Source organism: Camellia sinensis, chromosome 4 (genome assembly GCF_055761805.1).
Source record: "Camellia sinensis isolate YWXY chromosome 4, ASM5576180v1, whole genome shotgun sequence".
In the NCBI taxonomy this organism is placed as follows: Eukaryota; Viridiplantae; Streptophyta; class Magnoliopsida; order Ericales; family Theaceae; genus Camellia; species Camellia sinensis.
Window position 1 is genome coordinate 169,103,037 of NC_138964.1, and position 25,030 is coordinate 169,128,066.

Here is a 25,030-nt window from a genome sequence, read left to right on the forward strand (position 1 = left end):
GCTTATTATTGTATTTCCCAGGATAGACCCAGGAATGGGGTAGGAATCATAATTGCCAAGGGTCTTGTGGAGAATGTAGTAGCGGTCATTAGGAAAGGGGATAGGATTATGTTAGTTAAACTAGTTATTGGAGCGAATATAATGAGCGTTATTAGTGCATACACCCCTCATGTAGGATTAGATGATCAGACTAAGAGAGATTTTTGAGAGCAAATGGATAAGATCTTACAGGAGATACCCGTAGGAGAGAACCTGGTTATAGGTAGGGATTTTAATGGCCATGTAGGCATAGATAGACTAGGCTATGAAATGGTGCATGGTGGATACGGTTTTGGTGACAGAAATGAGGCTGGAGAGAGTATCTTAGATTTTGTGTTGACTTCTGACCTGGTGGTGGCTAATACTATGTATAAGAAAAGGGAGGAGCATTTGATAACCTTTAAGAGTAGATCAGTTAAGAGCCCAATAGATTACATCTTAGTGAGAAAAGTAGACCACCTAAAATGCAATGATCGTAAGGTGATTCTTAGAGACAGCATAGCCTCTCAGCATATGATTTTGGTACTAGATTTTGTGAATTATGTAGTTTATATTATTCATTAAGGATAGTTTAGTACTTTAGGTTGTTAGGGTTTCATTCTATTAGCGCTTATATATTTGTACTTCTTTTGATTAATCAATACACACAAGTTTTCTCATCTGTTATCATGGTATCAGAGCCACGTTACAGACGTTAGCATACCTTTCGCAGAAAGCATCGACCATCGCACCATCGCAGCCTCTTTCTCTCTCTACGCAAGGCCTTCGTCGGGGGTTCTCTGTTCTCTTCGTCGCACTTCGAAGCTCGACCCCTCGACTAGTACCTTTGGTTCGATCGATTCTGTGTGACTCTGCTTGGTAATCTGTCTCTCCCTCTGGTTCACACGATCAAAGCAAAGTCTGATCTTGTGCTCGACTTCGCTCCAGACCTGGTATTTGAAATCGACTTCGCTCCAGACCTAGGTTTAGGTTCAGTTTCTCTCTCTCTCTCTCTTTGCATTGCCTTGGTTCTCTCTCTGATTGCTATTTGAGGATGATTGGGTCACAATGGTTATTATAAGTTTGACCTCACTGATTATTTAATTATAGCAATTGTAACTCTGGATATTTAATTGTGGCTCTGCTTTGACTATACTGTGTTGCCTAATTATAGTATCATGGCTGACGATAAATTGCAAGCTATTACTACTAAATTAGATGGTACCAATTATTCTTATTGGTCTCATGTAATGAAAATTTTATAATGGGTAAAGGCATATGGAACTATGTTATTGGTATGACTATTAGACCTATGGAATCTCAAGAAACTGAGGCCGATGTTGCTAAATGGGATAACGAAAATGCACAAATTCTTACTTGGTTTCATAATTCAGTTCAAACTACCATTGGTATGAATTTTTCCAAGTATTCTACTTCTAAACAAGTTTGGGACTATTTGAAGACTATGCACCTTGAGTCTAACTTTGCAAAACAGTATGAACTTGAGATGTCTATTCGCAGTGCTAATCAGAAAGATAAGTCCATTCAGGAGTTTTACAATGAGATGACTACTTATTGGGATCAGCTTGCTTTGATGGAACCGTCCGATTTGCAATTACTTGACAGTTATATCAAGTATCTGGAGAAACAACATCTTGTTCAATTTCTTATGGCCCTTCGTAATCAATTTGAGCCACTTCGGGGAGCTATTCTTCATCGGTCTCCCTTGTCTTCTGTGGATGGTGTTGTCCGTGAGCTTATTGCGGAAGAAACTCGGTTTAAGGTGGCTCATGGTACTCCTGCGTCCCAGTCAGTTTTTTCCACTCCTCCGCTCTTGCCTACCCCATCTTCTCATTTATTTCAAGTTACTGGTAAGCCCAAGCCTCGGGTTTCCATGGATGAGTGCAGCTTCTGTTATCAGAAAGGCCATTAGAAACATGCATGTCCTAAACTTTTGCAGCCTAAGGGTCGTTTATCTGGTTCACCATTCGCTAAGCCGACATTTTCAGGATCTCGCTCATTTGTCACCTTTTCTGCACCAATTTCTGCGAATGATCCATCTTCCAATATGCAGTCTATGTTTGAGCAGTTCAAGTCTTTCACGGTGGCCAATCCAAATCTTTCGTCCCAAGCCTCCGCTATGACTACCACTCAGTTCGATTTGTCTGGTTCATCCTCTTCAGGTAATATCCATACTTCGTGGATCTTTGATTCTGGTTGTTCACATCATATGACCCCTGTTGCATCTCTCCTCAGTAATTGTGTCTCTCCTTCTTCTTCTATCACTATTGCTACTGCTAATTGTTCTTCTATGCCTGTACACTCTGTTGGTTCTATTTCCTGTTCCCATTTGTCTCTTTCTCCTGTATTTTATGTGCCTAACCTCTCATTCAGTCTTATTTCTATTAGTCAATTATCTGATTCCGGTTTTGATGTTGTTTTCTCTTCTTCTCATTGTGTTGTACATGACCGGGTATCCAAGAGGTAGATTGGGATCGGGCGTAGAGTTGGAGAACTATATATCTTGGACAGCTTGCATGTTCCTCTAGAAGTGTCTTCTACTGCATTGTCTTCTTTTTGTTTAAACAATAAGTCTTCTTTGTTTTTTATTTGGCATTCTAGGTTAGGTCATCTATCGAGTGATCGGTTGAGGATGTTAGTTAAGTCTGGACATTTAGGCAATTTTCCCATTAGTGATATTTTTGAGTGTCGTAGTTGTAAACTGGCTAAAACGTCTGCTCTTCCTTTTAATAAAAGTAGTTCCATTTCATCTTCTCCTTTTCAATTGGTCCATACTGATGTTTGGGGTCCTTCCCCTATAGTTACCAAGGGTGGTTCACAATATTATGTAGCTTTGTGGATGCTTACAATCGGTTTACTTGGGTTTATTTGATGACTCGAAAATCTGATTTTTACAAAATATATTCTAATTTTCACTCCATGATTCGCACTCAGTTTTCTACCACCATTAAAATTCTTCGTTCTGATTTGAGAGTGAGTATTACTTGTTTGAGTTTGAGGAGTATTTAGCTACTCATGGAACTATTCATCAGTCTTCGTGTTCTGACACTCTTGCACAAAATGGTCGAGCTAAGCGTAAACATCGACATCTCCTTGATACAGCTCACTCTTTGTTGCTCTCATCTTTTGTCCCTTCTGTTTTCTGGGGAGAAACTGTGCTCACTGCTGCATACCTTCTCAATCGGATGCCTACTCCTCTTCTCTCAGGCTCATCTCCGTATGAGCATCTTTTTGGTGTTACTCCCAATTATTCTCTTCTTCGTATTTTTGGTTCTGCATGCTTTGTGCTCCTTCCTAAACGAGCGCATTCTAAGCTTAGTTCTCGTTGTGTCCTATGTGTCTTTTTAGGGTATGGCATTAATCAGAAAGGTTATCGGTGCTATGATCCTACCACCAAAAAGCTATATGTGTCTAAGCATGTCACTTTTTTAAAAAAACTACCCTACTGCACTATACCTTCCACCCTTGTTCCTATTACTAAGGATGAATTGGTTCATGTTGACCCATTTCCTCCTAATGTTTCTCCTGATGAGTTTGCTTTTGACCTTGAGGTCTGTACTTTGCCTCTTACTAGCACTTCTAATACCTCTCCAGCTACCTCATCTCCAGCTCCCGCTTCTCATGTTCCTCTTATTGTTTATCAACGTCGCAAAGCACTTCTGAGCTCACCTGTCTCTAGCTCTACTGTCCCTCCAACTGTTTCTTTGGATCCCGCTCCTCCTGCACATCGCTTCCCAAAGCGAGATCGCCATCCTTCGAACTGGTATGGTTTTGGTAATGCATGTTTTTTCCTTTCCTATCAGTCTTTTCTTTCTTGTCTTCATACATATTTTAAGCCCAGGTCTTACAAGGAAGCTTGTCATGATCTCAATTGGATTGCCGCCATGAATGATGAGTTAACTGCTTTGGCTAACACTCAGACTTGGGATTTGGTTCCATTACCTGCTGACAAGAATGTTGTAGGCTATAAATGGGTCTATAAGGTCAAAACCCTTTCTGATGGGTCTTTGGAACGGTACAAAGCTCGTCTAGTTGACCAAGGCTTTTCTCAAGAGTATGGGATTGATTACGATCAGACTTTTGCCCCCGTTGCCAAGATGACTACTGTTCGTACTCTTATCTCTGTTGCCGCTACCCATCATTGGCCCTTGTTTCAACTAGATGTCAAAAATGCTTTTCTGAATAGGCATCTTGCTGAAGAAGTGTATATGCGCCCTCCACCGGGTCTCTCTTACCCTCCTGGTGTTGTTTGTTGTCTTCACCGTGCTCTATATGGTCTCAAGCAGTCTCATCACGCTTGGTATGAGCGATTTCACTCTGTTGCCCTTTAGCTTGGTTTTCGCCCTAGTCATCATGATTGTGCTCTCTTTGTTCGGCGCACTTCTGTTAGGCTTGTTCTCCTTCTCTTATATGTGGATGATATGATCATCATTGGCTTTGATTATAGTACTATTGAGAAGGTTAAACATCAGTTGTTTCAGGAGTCGAGATGAAGGATTTGGGATTTCTTCGGTATTTTCTTGGTATTGAGGTTGCTACTTCTCCTACTGGGTATCTTCTCTCTCAGACTAAATATGTCCGTGATATTCTTTCTCGTGCCAATCTCACTGATGAGAAAATTGTTGACACTCCTCTTGAGTTGCATGCTAAGTTTTCTGCTTCTGATGGCGTTCCTCTTGAAGATCCCACTTTGTATCGCGAGTTGGTTGGGTGCCTTGTTTATCTCACTGTTACTCGTCCGGATATCTCCTATGCTGTGCACATTCTCAGTCAGTTTGTTTCTGCTCCTCGTTCCACACATTAGGCTGCCTTACTTCGTACTCTGCGCTACCTTCGTGGCACTTTGTTGCAATGTTTGCTGTTATCTGCCTCTTCAGACTTGACTCTCCGTGCCTATGCTAACGCTGATTGGGCAGGTAACATCTCTAATTGCAAATCCACTCCTGGTCTTTGTGTTTTCCTCGGTGATTCCTTCATATCCTGGAAGAGTAAGAAACAGTCTGTTGCGTTCCACCGCTGAGGCTGAGTATCGTGCCATGGCTCATGCTACTTCCGAGATCGTTTGGCTTCGTTGGCTTCTTTCTGATATGGGTGTCACTCTTTCTAATCCGACTCAGTTGTATTGTGATAATCAAAGTGCTGTCCAGATTGCCCATAATTCAGTCTTTCATGAGTGGACCAAGCATGTTGAAATAGATTGTCACTTTGTCAGAGAGCATCTTCAGGCTGGCACTATTACTCTCCCTTTTGTTCCCTCCTCTCTTCAGTTGGCCAATTTTTTTACGAAGACTCATACTGTTGCTCGTTTTCGTTTTCTTCTTGGCAAACTTTCGATGCTTTCTGCGCATGCATCCTCAGTTTGAGGGGGGGTGTGAATTATGTAGTTTATATTATTCATTAACGATAGTTTAGTACTTTAGGTTGTTAGGGTTTCATTTTATTAGCGCTTATATATTTGTACATCTTTTGATTAATCAATACACACAAGTTTTCTCATCTGTTATCAGATTTATGTTTTAAAGGGCAATACCAAGCTAGAAAGGATGGTGGGCATCGTAGGACGAGATGTTGGGATCTAAAAGGGGATAAATTATAAATATTTAAGAATAAAATGGATAAGGAAGGTACTTGGGACTTGGAAGATGATGCTAACACTATGTGAAACTCGATAGCCAATTGTATGAGGAGAATCTCAAGAGAAATGTTTTGAGAGTCAAAAGAAACGGGACCCAGCTCTAGGAAAACTTGGTGGTGGAAGGAAGAGGTTCAAACGGTAGTTAAGGAAAAAAAGAGTTTTAAAAAGTGGCAGAAGAATAGAACTGAGGAAAACCTTAAGAACTATAGATTGGCTAATAAGGAGGTCAATAAAGTAGTGAGAGTAGCGAAGTTAAAAGCTTATGATGACCTATACACCAGACTATATAGTAAGGAGGGAGAAAAGAGGGTATACAAACTTGCTAAGATACGGAAGAGGAAAACAATGGATTTTAATCAAGTTAAGTGTATTAAGAGTGGGGATTTGAAGGTATTGGTGAAGAATGAAGAGATTAAGGAAAGATGAGAGAACTATTTTGAGAAAATATTAAATGAGGAATATAGAGGTACGTCAATAAGGGAAGAAATAACCAGTAATAAGATAAACCAAGACTATAGGTTCTATCGCAAGATTAGGAACTTTGAAGTGGAGATTGCACTTAAGAAGATGAAATCAAATAAGGCTTTAGGACTCAATGATATCTCTACTGAAGCTTGGAAGTGTTTTGGTAAAAAAAGGGTTGCTTGGTTGACTAGATTGTTTAGTAAAATTTTGTTGACTAGGAACATGCCAGATGAGTAGAAAAAGAGTATTTTAATGTGAATCTATGAGAATAAAGGAGATGTTTAGAATTGAAACAACTATAGGAAAATCAAGTTAATGTGTCATATAATGAAAGTGTGGGAGAGGGTGATGGAATGCCGATTGCAAGATATAACAGAAGTGACAGAGAATCAATTTGGGTTTATGCCTGGCAGGTCAACCATGGAAGCAATCTATCTTTTGAAGAGAGTAATAGAAAAGTATGAAGAAAAGAAAAGAAACATTCATATGGTGTTTACCAACCTTGAAAAAACATATGATAAAGTGTCTCGGGATATAATATGGTGAGTATTAGAGAAGAAAAGAGTGACAAAAGGTTACATTGATATGATTAAGGACATGTATGAAGGGGTCTAGATTGCCTGTTGGAGAGACAAATGATTTTCCTACCATTGTAGGGTTATACCAAGGATTCACCTTAAGTCCTTATCTTTTTGCTTTAGTTATGGATAAGTTGACGAGAAATATTCAGGATGACGTGCCATGGTGTATGCTTTTTGCAAACGATATCGTGCTAGTAGATGACACTAGAGAATGAATTAACACAAAGTTAGAGATTTGGAGAAAAGCACTTGAATCTAAAGGATTTCAGATAAGCAGAACTAAGACAGGGTACATAGAGTGTAAATTTAGTAACAGTAATAATGAAAGTAAAGGAGAAGTGAAGATTGATAACCAAGAACTACCTAAGAGTGAACATTTTCATTATTTAGGGTTGATTATCACAACAGCGGGCGATATTGATATAGATGTGGCCCATAGGATTAAGGCGGGATGGTGTAAGTGGAGAAGTGCGTCTGGGATACTGTGCGATAAACGAATACCCACTAAATTAAAAGGTAAGTTCTATAGAATGACTATTAGACCAGCGATATTATATGAGACGGAGTGTTAGGTAACCAAGAAACAACATGTAAATAAGATGAGTGTGACTGAGATGAGGATGCTAAGGTGGATGTGTGGCAAGACTAGACAAGACAAGACAAGACAAAATTAGAAATGAGTGTATTTGGGAATGGGCAGAAGTAGCACTGATAGAAGATAAGTTGAAAGAGAATCGATTGAGATGGTTTGGTCATATTCAATGGAGACCAACAGAGATAGTAGTGAAGAGATGCGACACAGTGATGGTAGATGGAAGTGTTCGAGGACCGGGTAAGCCTAGATTAACGTTGGCTAGCGTTGTAAATAGAGATATGAATCTACTTAATTTGACTAACAAAATAGCCTTTGATAGAGTCACATGGAGAAGAAGGATTCATGTAGTCAACCCCATTTGATGAGACTTAAGGCTTGGTTTGGTTTGGTTTGGTTTGATTTGATTTGGGTATTGTATTTCCTACCAAACAGATGCACATGATGCGAAAGAGAAAAAATTTATCCTCATGCTCATTCAAAAAAGGAAATATTTCATTTTGCACCTTAAACCATCACTCAAAAATAAATTCAATCTCCATACTTTCAATTATATCAATTTTATACTTAAATTATTCAATTTTAGATCAATTTTACTCATGTCGTTGGATGTCATCTATAATTAGATCGAATTTATTAACGGGTACCAAACTTCATTTAAAACATCAATTTACCTCCCAAACTATCACACAAATATCAATTAAACCCCTAATATAGAAAAAAAATAAATTTAAATACTTAATAATAAATTTTCATCTAAAAAAGTGAGCAAAATAAATTTAAAATTAAAACAAGAATTAAGTATTGTTGTTGTTGAGTATTCTTTAGATAGTAATTGTAACTTCTGTATTCACCCAAAAAAACAAAAAAAAAAATTGCTAACTTTTATCTTAAATTGTCATTAAATTCATAATACGACCAAGTAGGTACTAATCTCGATTTTTTAAGTAGAGACCTCGACATATTTATTTTCATCATTCAATATAATTTCTCAAATATCAGAAAAAAAATGTTTCTCTCATAATAAGTGTAGTCTAAATTTTCACCCACCCAATTTTAAAATTACTATTAGTCTATCAATCCTATTAATATTAATTTACGAAATAAGCTAACTACACTTCATGCGCTCACACATATACAAAGAGAGTAGCCAAGGAATTTTGAACTCAATTACATTCTCCAAAATCGACTCGAGGTAATTCGAGACTTAAAAGAGACAATTCTAAATGAGAATTTTTATATTTTTTTAATTATTTTTTTTGTAACGTATACTATATAAATTTATTTTTCTCATTTTTGAGATAAAAATTAACAATTAAATATTTCAATTTTTTTTATTTATTTATTTTTTTTTTTTATATTCGGAAGTTTAACTGATTTTTGAGGTATACTTTGAGGAGGGTAAAATGAAGTTATAAATGAAATCTAGTGCCACATCAACAAATTCCATTTGATTTTAAACGGCAATTGACAACGGAAAAAAATTGATCTAAAATTGAATATTTTAGATGTAAAATTGATACAATTGAAAGTGCAAGTTTGAATTGATTTTTAAGCGACAGTTTGAGGGGCAAAATAAAATTTTCTCTGCAAAGAATTATTCCAAAGGAAGGGGATTTATATATATATATATATATATATTATATTGCTGGTTGCAACTTGCAACTTGCAACCATGAAGAAACGCTATGCTGCTTACAGACAGACACAAACCAGCATCAATAGCAGTAGAGCATTGGAGTGTAAATAAAATAGCATTTGATGTGGAATTCTGAACCAACAAACACCAACTTTATACATATTTCACAGAGGTTACACTACTCTCTCAAATCTACTTCAAAGTGATTACTGTACTAGCTAACAAGCCCAAGATTATTGTATTAGCAAACAAGCCCAAACACATACGTAAAACAACAAATAGTTTACTGATATATTGACAACCATATGAAAGCATTTACAATATTAAGAGCTTCCCCTCCAAACTTGAGAAAGTTTGAATTGCAGATTCAACAGACACACCAGTTTAAGGTCCTGGTTTCTTCATGCATATCAAAATGACACTTGTGACACCACCTTGGCTCCCCTTCCCTTAGCCATGTAAAGGCCTACATGATGCATCAGTTCCTGCCACACACACACAAAAATGATTAAAAATGTAGACAAGTGGATAGTGGAGTGGATTTGCTGCATCCTAAATATATAGACATTAGCTATAGAGCATTTGCATCTTCATCCAATGCTCTAAAAAAATTAGAGTGAGAATGCCAAAAAACAAAAGGCTTCCCTTTTAAACCTAATAGCTACACAATTTTATCTTTTAATTTAATATTTACATGCTTCATGATAAATATTTACATTCCAATACCTAAAGTCAGAAAGGATTGGAAGAGAATAAGAATGAAGCACAAAAGAGTTGAGAGAGAGAGAGAATAGTCTCTATTCACTGTGTACCCAAACGGTGAGGGTTAATGTCCTTTCATAGCCACGCTTACCTTGCTCTCTAATGATTGCTCTTTCTACTAGGAATGGACTACCTTGAGTAGTTCTTTCCTTTCCTAACTCTATTTCTTGATTTGGTTGGATTTCTATTTCTTGATTTGGTTGGATTGCTTCTGTGACCACCCCGACCAACGTATTCTTTTTATATATTATTTCATTTGAGCATATTTGCATGATTATGTGCTTAATTGATGCTTATTTGTTTGTTTGTGAATTATCTCTTATCTCTTAGAATGTCAACTTTGAATTCGAATTCGAATTCGAATTTGAAAGCCCAAACGGATTCAGAAATCAAAATTTATTAGTTCAATAGGCTAATCAAAATATTTAGAACCTTATGGCAAATTTAATTAAAATTTGATTCAAATCAAAATAATTAGAATAAATTAATTACACTTGATTAGAATTAACATTAATTGATTAGTTCTAATCCTACTTAATTAACCTAACATTAATCAACCTATATATATGTCTTAATCATGTTTAGGAATTCATTTTCGTCATCTTCTTGAGCTGAAAAAATTAGAGAGGGAGTTGTGAGCTTTAACACTTTAGAGAGAGAGAGAGAGAGAGAGAGAGAAGGGGGGGGGGGGAATCAATTGAATTGAAGGGAGATTGAAAGGATTAAGCTATATTAAGGCCAAATTCAAGCTCTAGGTATGGAATTCACCTACAATTCTTGTAATTAATCCATGTAGCAAATTGAATTCACTTAGTATAGGATCATCTTGCATGAATTTGAAAGGAAAGAGTTAGAATCACCATGAAGTTAGTAAGTTGTGGCAAATTGAGTACATGCATGCATAATTCTCCATATTTGAACTTAGTTTTCTACAAATTCATTCATGCATGGGGCTTATACTACTTGTTTTTCACACTTAACATCTCATATGAACATGTTTTGTAAAGAAAAGAGTTGAATTTAACACATGCAAGGCAAGAATATTGAATTTGGAGCTTTGTTGTGAAGAATTGAAAGAGTATTTGTAATCATGGTTACATAATTTTTAAGAATCCATGTTTTATAAAGAGTTCCTACACTTTTGAGTCTAGCTATGCAAGCTTTGAACATGAAAGGTGTTTTTTTGAACTTCAAACTTAGTTCTAGAAGTTCTAGAATTTGTCCACTTCGCTCGAGATGTGAAGTCGTCGCTCGAGTGAACTTTGCATGCATCTAGTATTTTTGCTGACTTTTGGCTATTGGCTCGAGCGACCATCGAGCGTACATTTCAAGCAACTAATACTTTTGCAGTCAGGTCACACCGCTTAAGCGGCCAAAGGTGCGATCGAGCGAAGACCTTGTTTTTAGCAAATTTTGACTAACACTCATAAGTGCATATTTGCATCCTCATGCCCTTTTAGGCATTCTTAAGCATCATTTAGACATCTCCAGTCATGAAATAAGCTAGAAATTCACGTAAGTGAATCAAATTAAGATAAGCTATTTGTTACGAACGTGTGTTTCAATGTGTATTTGTGTTACGTGTTTTGTGTAGGTAGTCAACCGAGGTCCAACATCTGTACCAGCCCACTGTAAGTAGTATCTTTGTAAATATATGCTGTTAAAATGTATTTTGATTTACTGTAAGAATGTTATTCCACTTTTTTATTTTGATAAGAATAAATGATTGTCTATTTTAAAAAATAATTATGGCATATATGTAGGTGAGCAAGTGGAGCGTCGAGTTTAGAATAACCTCGGGAATCCACCCTTCTGCAAAGCTGCTTGAAGTGCCTTTGTGACGGGGCGTGCTCAGACTCAAGAGGAGCCGAGCTGTGTCAACCCTTCGTTTAGTTTCTTTTGTTTTTGGAATCTTGTTATGTATGGATCTTTTGTATATGTATCTAAGATGTTATGATGTAATTACGTGTTTATATCTATCAAGGAAGTTGAAGTTTTAATTACTTGTGAAAATTGCATGTATGCACCGCTCGATGGACGTTGCTTCTGCAGTACCCTGTTTGCTATTATTGATTATCTGTTTTTGCGGCTGGATAATCTGGGATTACTGGCCGATCACAGCCTAAGTCTCTAGGGACGGATTCAGATCGTGACAGCTTCCAACCTTTATCTCAACAACTAAAATCATCATTATCATAATCAAACCTCCATTTGACATGGGCTTCTCCGTCTGTCAAATGCTAGACAAGTCAGCACTGACCAATGGTGATGCCTCACCTCAGCTAATTGTGTCTAGCTAGATTTTTCCTCCAGTAACTTAAATCATGTGAATCCTTTTCCTTATATAGCAATTATCATTGAAACCTTAAGTTTTAGTGAGTTTCCCCATTACAATGCCTACCAAGTGACAATTCTTTTTGTGAAAAATCTTTTTCAACTTATGCTAGATCTTGTGTAATTTGAGGTGTATTAACTATAGTAGTCGAATCAAGAATTACATCGCGAATCAATATATTAATTTGCAAATCGTGAGTCGATACACTAATTTGTGAATAGTGAATCGAATAGAGAACCATTAAGATTTAGTACAAACTATAATTAAAAATTAAAAAATAAATATATGTTGAACAACAGTATAGATGGACAAAAAAAAAATGATTTTGATACCTTGTAAAATAGGTCTTATATAAGGACATGACAACACCATCTAATTGTTAAGAAATTGGATTCATAGTAAGAGATGTGGGTGTCCAAATCTCACCAACCCAAAAATTACTAAAAAATCATAGTATAATCTCTTTTAACATTCAAAAAATGGACTTAGAAAACCTATATAGAGTATAATAAGAAGAAGAAAAAAAAAATTAAGTAGAATCCTGTACTTTAAAACCTAAAATACTTTAAAACGTATGTATGCGCATTGTTCAAAAAAAATGCAACCTAAGTATTCTATGTTCTGCTTACTTTGATTCTTAGTATCTTCCAATTCATAATGTACCCATATTTGACTATTATTGATAAACATCGTACAACATGGGACCTCTGCTAACCATTCCAATTTAGTTCATTTGAAGCAAATGAAAAGGGATGGACCCTCACGTAAAACTATTGATTGGAAGAATAGAAACCGATCCATCATTTATGCTATGAAGCACGGACACAGACACGGATACGGATACGGACACGGACACGGACACGGTACACGGCAATTTTCAAAAAATGGGGACACGGACACGGCGGGGGACACGGCGAATTTTATTTTATTTATTTTATATATTTTTATGTGTTATGTAGATTCATATTACATTCATCCTAAATTAAAATTAACAAACACTAACATAGTAACATTAATTGAATAAACATAACCATTACATTTAAACAAATTAATAGATCATCTATTCACAAAAAATGCACAAAAAAGTCATAATAAACGATAACAAGAACTAAGACGAGAAGGGGAAAATATTCAACATCCAACAATATTTTTCACAAAAGTACTAAATAAGAGAGGCAAAAGATTAAAAAAATAAAAATAAATTAAATTAAAAAAAATAAAAATAAAAATAGCCCTGCCGTGTCCCCGCCGTGTCCCATGCCGTGTCCCCATATGGACACGCGTGTCCCCGCCGTGTCCCTGCCGTGTCCCCTGCAAAAAAATCATTAAATTAAAGGGACACGCCATCTGGCGTGTCCCATACGTGTCCCCGGCGTGTCCCCGTGTCGGACACCGCCACGGCACTAATTTTGGAGTGTCCATGCTTCATAGCATTTATGTCCTTGACTATTCTGATTGATGTATATAGCCCATTGTATAGAGATCTCAATCTAATTACAAATAACAATAGAACCATTCCTATATTAAAGTACGATCAATGAATCACAATGACTTTTAGGTGTAGTTGCAACACCATCATGTAACTATTATTTGCCCACTTAACAGTTAAGAGACCAAACCTTGGGGATCTCATGTAAGTAACTATCAAATCATTGAAATGAGATGCGAAAGTTACAACAACCAATACATTTTTAAATACAAGTTTTCAGTGAGACAACTTGCTTTGTATGAGAATTTACAGATGAACACAGGATTTTCTCAAAAGCCTCTACACATGAAACATGGGCAGTTCATTGTATCCACGTCTAGCACGCTAGGGGTGAGTATGATTTGGTTTTGAAATAAACTAAGACCAAACCACTACCTATGGTTCCATAAAATTTAGAAGCAAACTAAACCATGAAAATGCAGTTTGGTTCGGTTTGAAACCGCAGTTTGCTTGAATTTTGTTATCATTCATAACATAATCACAACTTGCTCAAAAATCAAGTAATATATTATCATTTTACAAACAAAATTGTTTAAATGATTGTTTAGAACTAATTCTACTATTATACAAGTATACACTTGTAAGTAAAGAGTTAACAATTTATGAATATATACAGGATACAAATAAGATACTTGAGTGTCTACTATAAATAATAAATTATATATATACCTAAATGGTCCGGTTTGGTTCCAAACCAGAATCATGACTATAAAACCATAGACCGAACCATGAAGTATGGTTCACCTATTTTAAGAACCACGACCGAAACGTGAGAAAATCAAACCAAACAATGCGGTTTGGTCTGGATCAGACCAGTTTGCAATTTTTTCGAATTTTTTGCTTAGCCCTGTAACACATCTAATACGCCACATGGCTTGTTTATTTCACAATTTTTTCTTCATTAGACACGTTAAGAACACATGTGTCCTACCCCTAGATATGCCCTAGGATTTGTTTGACTTGTGATTATTTATCTTTGATGGAGGATTAATTCATTATAAAATTAAATGTCTTTGACATGTGGAGGTTATGGTTAACAAAATAGTATTTTTTATCTTGGATGATGTTTAAATTATAAGAGTGGTTTTTTCATGTTAAATTAATCAATTTCCATTATTTTTTATTGTTTGTTGATATAGTATTCATATACATAGCAAATATAAATAAACAAATATACATTTTTTTATGTATCCCTATTGTGTCCTAGCGCTTTGAAAATCATTGTGCCGAATGTCCATTTTCGAGTCCGTGTATATGTACTTTCTAACCCTTTACCTTCCCAAATAATTAAAATTATACATATTAAAATATAGAGGATGATGACAGAAAGGAAGAAAGAGAGAGGGAAAGAACACAACGGCCACAACCCCAATCACACAAGACCACAACTTTTAAACTCTCAATTCTACAAATCAATCTGTATAACACCATACCAACCGTTCTTCTTTATTAGCTAATAACCCTAAAAACATAACAAATTTGTTGCGTACATGCATGAATATTGAATTCTATATTCCGCATCATTCTCCCTAGTGGAGAAAAATAACTCGAACTCGAGTTCCTTTTTAAATTTTGAACTCATCCACATCAACAAATCAAATACTTAGAATATCTTATCTGGGTTTTTCTCTTCCGAATCCTACTAATCTCAGTTCCTAAGTAGTTGACCAGGCCCACCAAACACAGATTGAACAAACAAAGAAAATCTCCAACAATCATGTTTACCTTTATCAACAGATCAGTCTGTGTAGGGTCAATAAAAAGCTCTTCTTTGATAAAAGCATTATATGTGTGGGATGTACTTGTCTTTTCAATTTTGACTTCTTGGACTTCAATACCTTCCGAATTTTCCATCAAGTCCACATCACCATTCATGTGCTTTGGACCTCTTAATCAACAATTTTTGTTTGATCCTCACCACAATCCCTTTGAGGAACTCTTGAAAAGTGAGCCAATAATTTGACTCATTTGTTTTGACAATCCGCATGACATTTCCTTATCTCTAGTTGGTCTTCAAAAATGGCTTCAAACTTTGAATAAAACTCTGAATTGGTTACCATAATGAAGAGAGAAAAAATATGCAAAAGAGGTTTTGTAAAGAACTGAGCTGAAATTGAGTCACTGGTTCCTAGATTAAATTATAGAAATTTGAGATTGTTTCATGTTGAAATTATTGGGCTTAAGGAAGCTATATTTGGTAAGGTTATATGGTTGTTTGGGCTTAAACATGGGTTAGATTGTGTGGCTTAAATAGGCTAAGTCAGTTAAATTGGATGGAGGCCGAATTGGGATGTGGGTTTATTATTGGTCAAGTAAGGGTTATAAAGTTGGTTGGGTCTAGGGCTATATGTTTTGGTTGGATTTTTGGGTCAAACTTGGTGGGCCAGGTTAAGACAGCGATGGAAACGGCTCGGAAAGGCAGGAAAGTGAACAAGTGGGTTGATCGATATTGGGCTTTGAAACCAAATTGCTGCAGAACAGAGAGGGAGAAAGGAGAGAGATGAAAAACACAATGGCCACACACATCGTAACCTCACAAAGCTACAACCTTTAGACTCCCAATTTTATTAATCAACTTTGCATAATAATACCATGCCAAGCATAGACTCGTAATAGTTTTATTTACCTTGTATGTTTCAAGGAGAGGAACCAACATAAAGTCTCTTCGAATGGAAAGAAGGTTTAGTCTGTCTATAATGAGGTTTCTCCTTCATTCACCACAGAAGGACAAACATTCACTAGATACATAAATGAGTCTAAAGTTGGGAGTGCCTAAGAGAGTGTTTATGATATATAAATACATTGTAAACCAATTTTGTTGCTTGGTTGTAACATATAATGTCTGCATTACACTATCACTTAAACTATTAAAATATAAGTACAGTCAGTTCTCAATAAAGTAACAATTAATCACCAATAGAACACATCTTTAACTGAAAGATCTATCAAAAAATCACATTTCTTTAATTCTATAAAGGAAATTCAAAATATATGACAATATTTGTTATCTAGTAGGAAGCATGATTCTATCTTGACTGAACAAGATTCTTGCTCTGAACCGCAATGCGGTTCTAGAACGAAACCCCATTAGCTATTCCTACAACTAAGCATCCAACATAAATCAAGTGAGGCTTTCAAGGAAGGCTCAAATGAACAGAACATCTTTGACAAGACTAATTACTCATTTGAACCTTGCCGTTTCTTTTTTATTTATTATCTCATGCCTAGTTCCATTTGTTAAATTCTGCACATCCTAACTTTCCAAAATCCTCATTTTGAGACTTTTATGCTTCCTGCCAAAACCATCCCATTATAATTCTGTCACTTAACTTAACTCCTAGTTTTAACATCCCCACAACATCAGCAACAACAAAAAAATATATGTTCCAACATTTTATCTATGTTTACCTGTGGATGAGCTATGCGTTTGATGTTTCTGGCAACATGAGCTGGAAGATCAAAAGTAGCACAGGCATGGGAATACACAATCACATCCTCCAGAGGGGTGAGAAAACCACGATTCCTCGCAGAGAGCGCAGAACAGACAAAATCTAGGACGCAGACGTCCGTGCATATCCCTACAACCAATATCTTCAGAAGGAAAATATGGGTCAAATTACACATGCATTCTCATCTCACCATCATGTAAAGCAATAGAACCCCAACTAATTCCCACGGAGATGTCAATTTAACAATGAAACATTATAAATGAATGGTCACTTTGTGGGAAATAGAAATACTTACAACTTTGATCTGGTTGGTTTTCACCCAATCTACGAAGACATTAGAACCATCTTTCTCAATAGAACCGAGAAACCCGTCAATGCAATCCTTGCATCTAAGAGTTACATTTGGTTCATTTTCCAACCACTGCAGAGCTAAACATAATACAAAGAAATCAAGAAAGGAAAGCAAATTATTCACGCTTCTTAAGTCACCAGTAATAATTCAGTGCTAAATTAATACATATATATATATATAGTAACTAAGTAGAGAGCAAGCCGGATAGAGGAGATGAAAATACCAGGAACCAATTTTGCTTCATCTGTTCCTGCAATACAGTGAGGAGGATAGGGATGCTCGGGGATATCAGGGTGATGAGAATCTAGAAAAGCAAAAACAGGCCATTTATTATCACAAAACACGGTGGCAAGCCTCAATGTCTCATCGATCATTCCAGAAATTTGTTTGTCAGGCATCGTTGGAGCCTGCAGAGAAAACAATTCAACACAAATAAAGAGGTCAGCACCACTATTTCCATATATAAAACATTTTAAACATTTTTAGTGGAGAGAATCTTAACAATTCAATGGCCATGTAAAAACAACAAAAAGAGGGGGGGAAAAAAAACAATAATAATATGTTACTAAAACGATTAATACTCAAACCCCATGTAAAAACAACAAAAAGTGGGGAAAGCAACACAATAATAATATGTTACTAAAACGATTAATACTCAAAACCAAAATTAGAATATGCAGCATATAATATATATTAATAAGTAAAGGAGATGATTTAGAGCACAAAATAAAATCTGATTAACTGCTTTTAAATCCATGTTTCAAATTTCAGTCTTTTCGGATCTCAAGTTGTAGAAATTCTAGAATTTCGGTTTTGCACCACACACACACACACACACACACACAAACTCGAGTCTAGAAACTGTTGGGCTAGTTCATATCGATGTTTTCATCATTGGCAAAAAAAAAAAGAAAGATAAGAAGTATATGTAAATCTTCCTTGGTTTTCTCAGCAAACAAACAGAGGGTAAATCAGAAACCAAATGAGGAAGAGAAAGTACCAAATTGCCAGCTCCGACGGTACAGAAGCCATTTTCAACGTCGACGATAACCAGACCGGTCTTGACGTCTCCGGACACAACCAGAGATTCCTGCTCCACCGGAAGCTCTTCCTTCAACAGATCAATCGTCTGCGACACCATTCTTCTTCTTCTTCTTTTTTTCTGATTATACAGACAGGTATACAAGACTATGGATGGAGCCCTTGATAATCGTATGTGAAGAAGTCTATGATATATTAATGCGTATGACTTGACTATTAGCGCTCTCTCTCTCTCTCTCTCTCTATCTCTCTCTCCCCACCAAAAAAAAAAAAAAATGGTCTATCAAGATTCTGTAGATTTGCGGGATCTCCACTCAAAAAACACAGAAAGAGCCAAGAGTAAAGGAGAGAGAGACAACCTGGGGAGGCACGTGCTGTGAGCCAGCGTAATCTAAAATTTATTATATATAATATTATTTACTAAAAAAATTATATATATATAATTCATAATAAGATTTATGTTTAAAAAAATAAACTTTTATAATTTTAATAACTTAAAAAATAATAATTTTAATTTAATCATAAAAATATGTGTATTTAATTAATTTAATTTTTTATATAAATGATATAAAATCTTATAATATAAACAACAATTCGAAATATCACTATAAAATCAAAATTAATCTCTTTTTTTATCAAAAAAAAAGATATTTTGAGGTATTATTATGACATCTGTAAATCTAAGTCCTAAGATAATCAGTTGCTAACTTGTTTGGTATGTTCTAAATAAATGTATTTTTTAATTTTTTATGAAATATGAGATGAGTTTGAAGTGATGTGGTAGAGAGGTGATATGACTTAAATAAGATGGTGTGACTTAAATAGGATAGTGACTTTTTGACTTTTTGGCTTTTTTAGAGGATGCCAAATCTAAATTTAACCCAACTCAGATCAGAACGTTATAGGCCCCGTTTGATGTAACTGTTAAAACAAATTATAGATTATAGTTTAATAAATTATAGATTATGACTTTAATCAGAAGCTATTAATCTATTTGGTAAAACTGTTGGATTATAGATTTAGGAGTATTTTGAGAAGATGGTAAAAAGTTGACTTTAACTTTTTACCTAGCTTTTTGTCTTTTTTAGAAAGTGACTTGGGAAGTTGGTAAAAAACTATTTTTTTTGTTTTTCGGGGTTAATATTTGTTTATAGTGTTACATCACACTAAAATGACTAAAATACTCCCACCCAACTTACAAAATTTACAGGCCTGTTTGTTTTGTTTTTGGGAGAGCTGTTTTTTAAAAAAAAAAATCAAAATTTTGTTTGGTTCGTGGTTTTTCTCAAAAAAATTTCAAAATCACTTTCTCTCTCTTATACATCAATCAATCACTTTTTCTCTTTCATCTCTCGTTCTCAATTACCTTTTCTGTCATACAAATCTACTCCATTACAACAAAATATCAAAAATCTCAAACTCCCAAACTCCAAAACTACTTTCAAAATATACAACCAAACAAACCAAAAAAATTTCTAAACTCTCTTCCCAAAAACTTTTTTGAAAATCACTCTCTCAAAAGCAAACTGATGTTGGCTGAAAGGTACCACATTGAGGCCACTTAAGTTACAATTTTAGTCTTTCAATTTTATTTATTTGGTGCAGATGATGTGTTTCGTGCACTTGTACAGATTTGACAGGAAATATGAAACTTCAATAAAAAAGGGCGCGAAAGCAAATTCTCCATGCGAGAAGTGAAGAATCCGAGCCTGTAATAACCCTCACCACTGATTACCGATAAACACTGATTACCGTTAAACTGAACTAATCATGACTGATAACTGAACTGATTAAAGTACCGAACTGACTGACTGAAAAAAACTGGAACTGAATTGACTGAGTATGTGTGTTAATTTGTATTCTATCTGTTTGATTGTTTCTTTGACCTGTTTACGTGTTATGTTTAAACTGCTAATTGAAGACCTTATCGGCGGCCAAATCCGAAATTGATTAATGTTCTATGATCCTCACAATTAATGTGATTTTCTAGTGTATTTATCTGAAAACTGATTAGGTATGATTAAATGAGATTAAAATGAGTTAATTACATGAATTGGACTTATTTACCAAACTTGCCACTAAGTGGGCCACTACCTCACACACTTAGAGACTTGTATATGCTTGATCAAAAAAACCATTTTCCTCAGCCCTTTTCCTTGTTCTTGCCGACCAAGAGAGGAGATAGGAGAGAATTGAGGTCATTTTGTTGAATTGGCTTGAATTGCTTGGAATTGAAGTGTAAATTGTCAAATTGGACTCCTAAACCTTGAATACAAGACTAAGGTAGGACTTTCATCTTCTTGTTGTTGTCATAGAATTAATTCTTGCATGATTCATGCTTCAATTGTAGAGTTAAGACTTGTTTTAGTTCATACATGTAGGATTAGAACATAATTCATGCATGCATGTTTGAATTGATAAGTTTTGAGTTGAATTCATGGCAAATTGTCACATGCATGTTCATGTCTTGAGTGTAGGCCATGTTTTCATCTTGTTTGTGAATCAATGGGCTCACTAGAGCATGTTTTGAAGCTTTGAACTGATTTGAATTCATGCATGTTTGCATGTTCTTCATGTTCATGAAAATGGTTTGAAATTGGATTTGAATTAAACACCATTGGGCCTTGATTTCTTAAAATTGGGCTTTGAACCATGTCATTCTATATGCTTACAAGTGTTTTCTGGAAATTCAGCCCAAGAGGATCGGTTTTGAATGCTTTTGAATTTGGTTTTTGGCTTGGAGGTGCAATCTGGAATTTCTAGATTTTGCACTTCCGCTCGAGCGGGAGAAGTGCCGCTCGAGCGTGGAATCCGAGCATCCAGCATCTTGCAACTGTTTTACAGTCCGCTCGAGCGGAGGATTGGGCGCTCGAGCGGAATCACGTGTCTCAAGCTCGAGCGGGCGTCGAGCGTCCGTCGAGTGGAGATTCCATCCATCCAGCACTTTTGACTGTTTTTGCAGAACGCTCGAGCGGGTAATTCTACGCTCGAGCGGGTACCTTTGTCTGCATGTCCGCTCGAGCGGAGTGACCTACGCTCGAGCGGGACTCCGTTTTCTGAAAAATCTGTAACTGCTTTTAAAAGTGCATCTTTGCATCCTCATCTCATTCTGGGCATTCTTAGACCTAGTTTAAGACATCTTATTGGGGACATAGATGTAGAACACACTGAGACAAATTAGGGATTAAGTTATTATCTTTCCCAACTGTGTAGCTTAGTGTGTGTTCAACTTGTGAACTGTGTAGGGTTGGCGACTGGGGAGGCACGCTCTAGCATACTGTAGCCCAAACTCTGTGAGTAACAATTGTGTAAAGATATGTTCAACTGAGAACGTTTTCTGACTGTTTAACGAAACTGTTTTCTGAAGTAATTATTGTTAATTGTTGAATGTATGTCCTATATTCTGAAATGTATTGTGGCATCCTTAGCAACTGTCGCATACTGTTACTGCTACTGTTACAGAGATCTCTGTCGGTTCCCTTGTGGAACCACTACTGTTTACTGATTGATGGCCATCATTACTGTTCGGTCTTTAAGACCTACTGTTTACTGCTATGCTAATGGATGTACCACATATGACTGAATAACTGTTCTGACTGAAAGACTGAAGTATTGTTTAATGAACTGCTGTCATTACTGTAAGGACATTTCATTCTTAACCTCTTTACGCATTATGTTATTCACTGGGCTTTAGCTCACTGTTTGTATATATATATGTAGGTGTTCAGCCACCAGATCGGAGCTAGGAGCGTGGGTTAGACTCTAGTTTTGTCAAGCCAGCCTTTGTGCCTCACTGCGAGGTTCCGAGTTGCCATGCTATGGCTTTGGGGTGCTTTGTTCCCCCCCCCCCGTCTGTCTCCATACTGTTTGGATTACTGTCTAGACTGTCAGCTACTAACCGTACTGTTATCCAGGGATTAGGTCCCGGTACTGTGTGACTGTAAATTTTGTATAGACTATACTGTTTGTATGCATGAATGCATGAAAAATCTTTTTGGCACTCAGACTGTCACAGCTCAATGGACATTATTCATTTACTGTATTGGCTTCCGCCAGGCCCTGTACTCTGTTTTACTGTACTACTGTTAAGCAGGCCTTCGGTAATCTCGGATTACTGGCTGGTTACGGTGCTAAACCCATAGGGCCGGGTTTGGGTCGTGACAGAGCCAGCCAGACTACCGCACGTGCGGCCAAGCTTCACCGCACATGCGGCCCACCTAGGGACGCGTGCACAGAATTTTTGGTCTGTTTTGCTGCGAATAAAAGAGAGAAAAATAGTTAAACCTAGGGTTTGAAAAGTTAATTCAGAATAGAGGGAGGCTAGGGTTCCAAAGAGGTGATATTCTACCAAAGCTTGAAGGACACTTCCATGGGAGTTTCTTCCTCATCTTCTTCCTCATCTCACTCCTCCATGAGTGGCTAGTCGTCTTTTCTAGGGTTTTGATGAAACGCTAATCGTGTAATGGAATTTTTCATGAGCTTTAATTGTAAATTGGTTTGAATGAATGTATGGATGATTTAGAAGTTTTTTAATAATTGTTTCGTTCATCTCTTTAAGCATTTTACTCTCTGTGATTGTTTAATGCTTTCTATACATTAGTATTCTTTGTGTTTGTATTCAAAGTACGAGATGAGTCATGCTATGAGAGACGGGTCGTTTTGCTAACATAGTTTAGAGCAAATGACTCGTACTACTCGAGATGATTCGTGCTTGTACGTTGAATGTGACAACTCTCTTGATTAATATTTCAAACTTGTAGTTGTGAAATATTGGGTAGTTCAAACCGGATTGCAATTGATGACTGATGTTAAGTCTCATTCATGTGGTTAGTGGTGAATTCTCTACCTTAGGATTTTTCTCGAAAATTAATATCTCCAACCCTAATTTTAGTTGTCAGTTTAATTCCTCAATTTCTGTTAATTGTTATTTAGTTATAAAATCAATCTCATCTTTTTAATCAAAATTAATTTAGGAATTTTGCGATTGAATTAATCTAATTTCACATTTGTCCCTGCGGATCGATATCTGGACTGGCCATTATTCTGATAGAATTTGGTATAGTTTAGTAATTTATTTTTGGTGTGTTCAACGACCCATCAAATTTTGGCGCCATTCTGGCGAAATTAATTAATTTAAAGTTACATTTTTATTTTAATTTTTAGTTTAGGATTTTATGCTTTTGTGTTGCTAAGTGTGCAGAGCGTTTGAAATTGGAGCTATCACCGAAGTGCAAGTGGAGCATAGCCGAGCTTTAAAAATAAAATAAAAAAACCACAGCAATAAAGTGCATAAACAGAAGCAAACACTCGCAAGCAAAGCACCAAAGTGCTAAAACGAAAGTCAAAACTCAAATAGAGGTTGGAGACAACGTCTACACGTCAAGTATCCGCAAGACGAGTTAAACGTTTTCGTTGAACCACTGTGAGTATTTCTCCTTTGGCATTTTGCTTTCGTAACTTAGTGCACAGAGTCGAACTTTTTGTGTGTGTGTGGGTAATGTATACACGGGCTCCGTTCTTATCGCCCTGAATTGTGGAGTTTGGACCTTGAACTAGAAAAGATTCTTAGGAGACTTAGGGCCTTTGCTCGTGTTCCTAGGCTTGAGTATTCATATTCATACATTGAGCCATTAGAGATGGCAGATACTGATGTCCCTAATGTGCCTAACTGGACCCTTAAGGATTATTTCACACCCACTGCATATACATCACCATCATGCATCCAATTACGCAACACCACTGCTACTCATTAAGAAATTAAGTCTAGCACCATACAAATGCTCCCATCATTCCATGGACTAACTCATGATGATCCTTATAAGCATTTGAATGAATTTATAGAAATTTGCTCGACAGTGAGGATCCAGAATTTCACAAATGAGGCCTTAATGTTGCGATTGTTTCCATTCTCATTAAAGGATAAAGCCAAACACTGGCTAAATTCTTTACCTGCTAATTCAATCATAACTTGGGACCAATTATAGCAACGGTTCTTGGAGAAGTACTTTCCCATAGGTAAAACTAACCAACTTAGGCGAGCCATCACAAACTTTGCTCAAATAGATGGCGAGCAATTCCATGAGACGTGGGAAAGACTTCGAGACCTTCTCCAACAGTGTCCCTACCACCAAGTGCCTGATTGGCAACTTGTTCAAACGTTTTATTACGGCTAGCCGCACCGCCAAATGGTGGATTCATCCTGTGGTGGGACATTCATGTCCAAAAATGATGCCAAGGCATGACAATTGTTTGAGAACCAAAGTGATAATTCCCTTCACCATGCCTCTGCAGCCCGGCAAGTCTAGCAACTAGTAGTTAGAGCCCCGAAAAGAGGGGGCATTTATGAGGTCGGGCAAAACCTAGAGTTAGCCCAATAAGTAGAGGCACTGTCCCACAAGATGGACCAATTATTAGCTGCGGGACATGCCCCTACCCAGCAAGATTAGCCTCCATTTCACGAGGCATGTGTTATATGTACGACCCCTGCTCATGACTTAAGTGAGTGCCCTTCGGCATCACAATTTCTGGAGTTAGTCCAAGAGCATGTGAATGCAGCTCAAGGATTCTCCAACCCGGGTAATGATCCATACTCCAACACATACAATCTGGGATGGAGAAATCACCCTAATTTCTCATGGAGACCCCCTTCACA

At 36.5% G+C, this 25,030-nt stretch overlaps 1 protein-coding gene across 1 annotated transcript; it reads right to left on the minus strand.

Annotated features, from left to right (window-relative positions):
- Positions 1 to 9,046: 9,046 nt before the first annotated feature.
- Positions 9,047 to 18,774, minus strand: LOC114289416 (nicotinamidase 1). Its single transcript, XM_028233144.2, has 5 exons — positions 18,338 to 18,774; positions 17,561 to 17,744; positions 17,281 to 17,414; positions 16,945 to 17,127; positions 9,047 to 9,435 (listed from the first exon to the last, which is right to left on the minus strand). The coding sequence occupies exons 1-5, from the start codon at positions 18,476 to 18,478 to the stop codon at positions 9,361 to 9,363; spliced, it is 717 nt and encodes a 238-aa protein (XP_028088945.1). The 5' UTR covers positions 18,479 to 18,774; the 3' UTR covers positions 9,047 to 9,360.
- Between the last annotated feature and the right edge of the window lie 6,256 nt (positions 18,775 to 25,030).

What these genes read in the sequence shown, in the direction of transcription:
- LOC114289416 (XM_028233144.2), bottom strand. Translation starts at nt 18,478, where the DNA reads ATGGTGTCGCAGACGATTGATCTGTTGAAGGAAGAGCTTCCGGTGGAG. An exon ending in TGAAGCAAAATTGGTTCCTG is followed by an intron (nt 17,415 to 17,560) that starts GTATTTTCATCT and finishes TATTATGTTTAG; the next exon opens with CTCTGCAGTGGTTGGAAAAT. An exon ending in AACGCATAGCTCATCCACAG is followed by an intron (nt 9,436 to 16,944) that starts GTAAACATAGAT and finishes TGTGTGTGGCAG; the next exon opens with GAACTGATGCATCATGTAGG.